Raw genomic sequence first — 4,981 nt, 5'->3', positions numbered from 1 at the left:
GGCGATTAGTGTGGGGTGATAATGGGTTCGAGAGGAGGGAGGTGGGCCGGCGGGGCAGGTGGCGGGGTACTGGCGGGCGGAGCCCTGGCTCGGCACTCACGGCGGAGAATGCAGGAGAACGCAGGCGTGCTGCGCCGGGCCTGCAGGGACGAGGCCGCGGCGACCTGCAACATCCCCTCGGCAAATCCGGGTTCTGTACGCACACGCCGGCCTCGTGCGCGCGTGCCTCCATCAGCCGCGCGGGCCCCGTCGGGCGCCACCACCCCTCCAGCACCCGGGGTGGCGCAGCGCTGACCTGTAGATGCGGATGTACCCGGCCTGGCAGTCCGTGGGGAAGAAGGTCATGCCCTCGGCCGTGCCCACCGCCAGCAGCCAGCCCTTCTCGTGGCCGCCCTCGAAGCGCACGAGACACATGCTGGTGACGGCCTCGTTGTTGTCCAGCTCCACGACACACTGGGTGGTTGGTGTGTGTGGGGTGCGCGTGTGTGTGTATGTAGGGGTGAGAGAGTGAAAGTGAGAGTGTGTGTGCGTGTGCGCGTGCGTGTGTGTGTGTGTATGTGAGTGAGGGGCCAAGGAGCAGTTGCCCCCTCACACAAAAGTGAGGAAGGTTGGGTGCTCGGAGTGGGTGGAATTTAAACAGTGCGGGGCGGAGGTTTGGTGGTCAGTCTTGCCAGCTTTAGGCGGCTTGGGGCAGGCGGCTGGTGTGAAGAGGCCTGGTGTGAAAGAAGATGCGATGGGTGCAGGGGAGTGGCCTGTCGGCGGGCACGAGGCTCCTGCCCGAAGCGGCTTCCGGGTTGGCGGCGCCGGCTGCGACGACCGAGGGCACGCGGTACGTGTGCACACACCTGCGTGCTGAGGCTGCTGGGGTCCACTATGCGCAGGCACGACGCCCACTGGCCCTCCTGCCCCATGGGCGGCCCGAACTGCTCCTCCTGCGCCGCCACCTCCTCATCGAATTCGGGGCCCCGCGCGGCCGCCGCCGCCGCCGCTGCCGACTCGGCGCCGTCGCCGTCCGCGGCCGCGGCCTCCGCAGCCGCCTGGGTGCGGCGGGCACGGGGTTGTTTGCCAATAGTTGGGGTGGGCTCTCAAACGAAACAAGAGATGGCGGCGCAAGCGCTTAATGCCAGACACTGGGCCCCTTGCAAGCGGCACACATGCGTCCATCGCGCGGGGCCCCCTGCGCGTTGGCCACGCGTCTGACCCAGGGCCGCCCGCACGCGGTCCCCACTGGCGCCGGGTGCGGGGCCCCAGCCGCACGCTTGGCGCCGCCGCGCCGCGCCCCACTGCGCCGCACTGCGGCGGTCAACATGCACCCTTAGCACCACGTGATGATCAACCGGTGACAGGCCTGGGGACATTTCAAAACCAAAGCCCACCAGATCGGTGCACAGATCACACCTTGCCCCCTCAAGAAAATCCCCACCTGCAGGCGCTCAGCCAGGTCCTCTCGCTGATCCAGGGGGACCGCCGCGTGGTCGCTCTCCGCCACAATAAGGAACTGCGGGCTCTCAGGGTACACCAGCAGCCGCCGCGGCGTATAGCGCAGGCGCGTCGCGACCTGCGGCGCCGCGCAAACAGGGGGCCGGGGCGGGCGGGGCGGGCAGGGGCGCGTCAAGGGGGCGAGGAGGAAAGGGCGGCTGGGGGATCATGTTGGGTGGACGCGGGGGCAGGTGCTGCAGGTTCCGGCGCCGGCTTGTGTGCCTACCCAACTTCCCACCTGACAGCAGGTGCCCCCCTCCAAAACACACGCGCATGCACGCACGCACACACATTCACACACACACACACACGCACACACACGTGCACGCACGCACGGACGCACGCACACACACGCGCACACACGCACGCACACACACGCACGCACACACATTCACACACACACACACACGCACACACACGTGCACGCACGCATGCACATACACGCACACACGCACGCCCGCACACACACATACACACATTCTTCTGCAGCCTCAACTCGAGTGCTGCCCCAAATCTCGCGCCGACGGCCCTCAAAGCTTCCAGACCGCGTATTCACAGTTGAATTCGCAGCTCCCACTCCAACTCGCCCCTCTTGCCCCACACCTGGTTGAAGGTCTCCCCGATGTTCTCAACCGCCAGGATGCGCAGCGCGCCCTTGGACACCGCCACAAAGCCCTCGGGGCACTGCTCAGAGGAGAACGCCTGCGGCCGCGCGATTTGGGGGCCGGGTCCGCGGCGGTTGGGCGGCGGCGTCAGCGTGAAAGCCGCTTACGACGAGCTCGGTGTGGCGGGTTGGTGGCGCTCGTGCGCGCCGGCGGCGTCGTAAAAACCCGAGCCGCCGCCGCACGGCCTTTGCCGGCACCTCCCGCAGCCGCCGTTGTGTTCTGCCAAAGCTCCGTGGAGCCCGCCAACTGTGCTGCAAATGAGGACTCTCTGCACAGAAGAAATGCCATGACATTTGAGATGAATTTCACCCGGACAACCGGGACGAGCAGCTCACCGCTGCAAAGTCGAGGGCCTCGTAGCTGAGGGGCATGATTTGGAACCGCCCCATGTCGCTGTACCCCAGCCAGGGCCGGCTGCTGAGCGCCAGCATGCTGCGCTGCCCGCGCACGTTCACGGGGAACAGCCGCGGCGCGCGCGTGCCCAGGAACCGCTGCCGCGTGTCACTGAGCTTGCCTGGGGCGTAGCGCGGCGGGGAGGCGGGATGGGTCGGCCGGGGAAGCGGGACGGGTTGCGCAAAAAGGGCGGCCGCCGCAGCCTGGCCCTCTCAGCGGTGCTGGAATTGATCGATTGCGCTGTCGTGGTATCCCCGCGCCCCTGTCAAGTGCAGTGCACGTGCCCAGGTGAGCGGCCCGCAGGAGGCACGCTGCCTGCTGGCTTCAGCCAGGCTGACAGTGGCCGCCCCGTTCAAAAATACACCAACACGGCCCTCTAGCTAGTATGTTTGTGCAGAGAAACGCAGCCCCACCCGTGGTGCGGTCGACCTCCGTGCGCATGAGCACGCCGTTGGACAGCCCCACGTGCAAGAACATCCCCGTGTCGCCGCCACCGCCGCTGTCGCCGCCCTCGTCGCCGGCCGTCCCGCCGTACAGCATCAGGACGCTCTCGGGCGTGCCCTGCGGGCCGGGTGCGGTGCATGAGTGTGTTGCCATACTCGTTCTTGCTGTGACGCCGGTGAGAGCAAGTCTGACGTCATGTGATCAAACCCGCACGCGAAGCTGCGCAGCCGTGCGGGTGGGTGAAGCAAGACCACAGAGCAACGTGCGCTTGCCCCGCGCCCACTCCGCCGACAGCAACGAACGCACCTTAAAACGGCTCTGACACCCCCCTCTCCACCACCAAAAAAAGGCACCAAAAAGCAACCCCCGTGTGGGCCCCTGCACCCGCCCCGGCGCCGCCCCACCTGCACGGCCTGCGTGGAGACCGACCGCAGCTGCGTGCCGTCCTCCAGCGAGAACACCCGGACTGTGTTGTCGTAGCCGCCCACGCACAGGAACCTGTCGAGACAAAACGCAGCGGCGGCGGCGGCGGGCGCGGCGGCGGGAGGGAGCGGTGGCGGCCGCGGCGGTGAGGTTGAGCGGCGGCAGCCGCGGCGGCGGCGGAGGCGGCGGCGGAGGCCCGTGTGCACCCAGGCCGCCGGAATTCACGGTCGCGGGAGCCCCGTCGACGTTGGGGCGGCGCTGGCGGATGCGACTGCGCCCTGAGGTAGCCACCCTCTCCCCAATGAGCGTGCACCCTGCCCCGCCCTGCCCTGCTCGGCCCACCTGCAGCGCTGTAGGCCCGGCGGGACAGGCGCGAGGTCCAGGCAGGTGACGTCACCCTCTATGTCCCGTTTGGCCATTTCCAGCAGCTGCCCCATGGGGTCCAGCTCGAAGTACGTGATCTCGCCCCCTGACAGGGAGATGGCGACCTGGTGGGGGTTCAGAGTTTGGGGCAGATTAAACGGTGTGAGCATACCAACAGGTGTGACATACCTCCAGGTTTAGGGGCGGGCCGGATGCCACATGAGGGTGGTCAGGCAGTGCGACGCGAACAGATGCTAAGGAAGCGATGAAGCGCGTCCGCGACGCACGTATGGGCCGGGGTGGGCGGCTGCGGCTGCATCCGCACACGGAGAAACAGCAAAGCTAGCAGGGGGGACGTTGCGGGGGGCGCGTGCCGCCCCGGGGGGCCACCATTGGGGGCCGCCGCAGCCGCCGGCCCGCGCGCCCGCACCTGCCGCGCGTTCGTCGCCGCCCGGCTGATGCTGCGGCGGCCGGGGACGCGCCACTCGTTGATGCGGCGGTCGGGGCGGATGTGGCGCAGCCCGTTGGCGTGGACCTGCGGGGCGAGGGGCGCGACGAATTGTGGCAGTTGTGCCGATTGCTGCAGTTGGTGGCAGCGCGCAACGGCTGCCCCGCTCGCGAAGGATGCCTTGCCACCTCCAGAATCTCCCTCAGCTTGCAACTGCTCATGATGACGGCCGGCCCCCGCCGCAGCGCCCGCCGCCCCTCGCGTTCCCCCGCGGCCCGCCCCGCCCGACGGCCCCCCGCGGCCCAACAGAGCACCATCCCGCCCCGGCCCGCGGCCCGCCCGTGCGGGCCTCGCCTGCAGCATGGAGCCGTCCTCCAGCAGCTGCGTGTGCAGGGTGGCCACGGTCCCCAGGAATCCGCTGTCGCTGGTCTCCCGCACCTCCTCCCCGATCGCAAACACCTGTTTTTGAGAGGGGGATTGAACGTGGGTGACAGGGGTGCGGGAGCGGAGTGAGCGGGAGAGGGGTAGCTTGAGGCTGGTGGTGGGAGAGGTATGAGTGGCGCAGGACAGGCGGGCCGGCATGGCGTTTTTGCGGGCTGATGACTTTGACCTCGGCCGGCATCGTCGCGACACCGCCGCCCGGGCTGCCGCCCCACTTTCCCAAAGTTGTGTACGGCTTCTTCCCCAAAGGTACCTCCCACTCCTCCCTGACTGCTCACACAGCTTGATGCCCCATGAGGATTGATCCCGCCAGCGCCCCCCCCCC

At 68.4% G+C, this 4,981-nt stretch overlaps 1 protein-coding gene across 1 annotated transcript in view; it reads right to left on the bottom strand.

Moving 5' to 3' along the window:
• Window positions 1-4,436, bottom strand: part of MNEG_10532 (Splicing factor 3B subunit 3) — a gene marked incomplete at both ends in the record, with an annotated part of 6,227 nt that extends 1,791 nt beyond the window's left edge. The window contains 10 exons of the mRNA XM_014040995.1: window positions 296-453; window positions 846-1,037; window positions 1,424-1,558; window positions 2,083-2,181; window positions 2,480-2,658; window positions 2,951-3,098; window positions 3,386-3,479; window positions 3,747-3,892; window positions 4,198-4,302; window positions 4,404-4,436. Of these exons, the coding sequence (XP_013896449.1) occupies window positions 296-453; window positions 846-1,037; window positions 1,424-1,558; window positions 2,083-2,181; window positions 2,480-2,658; window positions 2,951-3,098; window positions 3,386-3,479; window positions 3,747-3,892; window positions 4,198-4,302; window positions 4,404-4,436 (1,289 nt within the window). The remainder of the gene's footprint in view (window positions 1-295; window positions 454-845; window positions 1,038-1,423; window positions 1,559-2,082; window positions 2,182-2,479; window positions 2,659-2,950; window positions 3,099-3,385; window positions 3,480-3,746; window positions 3,893-4,197; window positions 4,303-4,403) is intronic.
• Between the last annotated feature and the right edge of the window lie 545 nt (window positions 4,437-4,981).

Source organism: Monoraphidium neglectum (genome assembly GCF_000611645.1).
Source record: "Monoraphidium neglectum strain SAG 48.87 unplaced genomic scaffold scaffold02356, whole genome shotgun sequence".
NCBI lineage: Eukaryota > Viridiplantae > Chlorophyta > Chlorophyceae > Sphaeropleales > Selenastraceae > Monoraphidium > Monoraphidium neglectum.
This window is presented reverse-complemented; position numbering and strand designations above follow the sequence as displayed.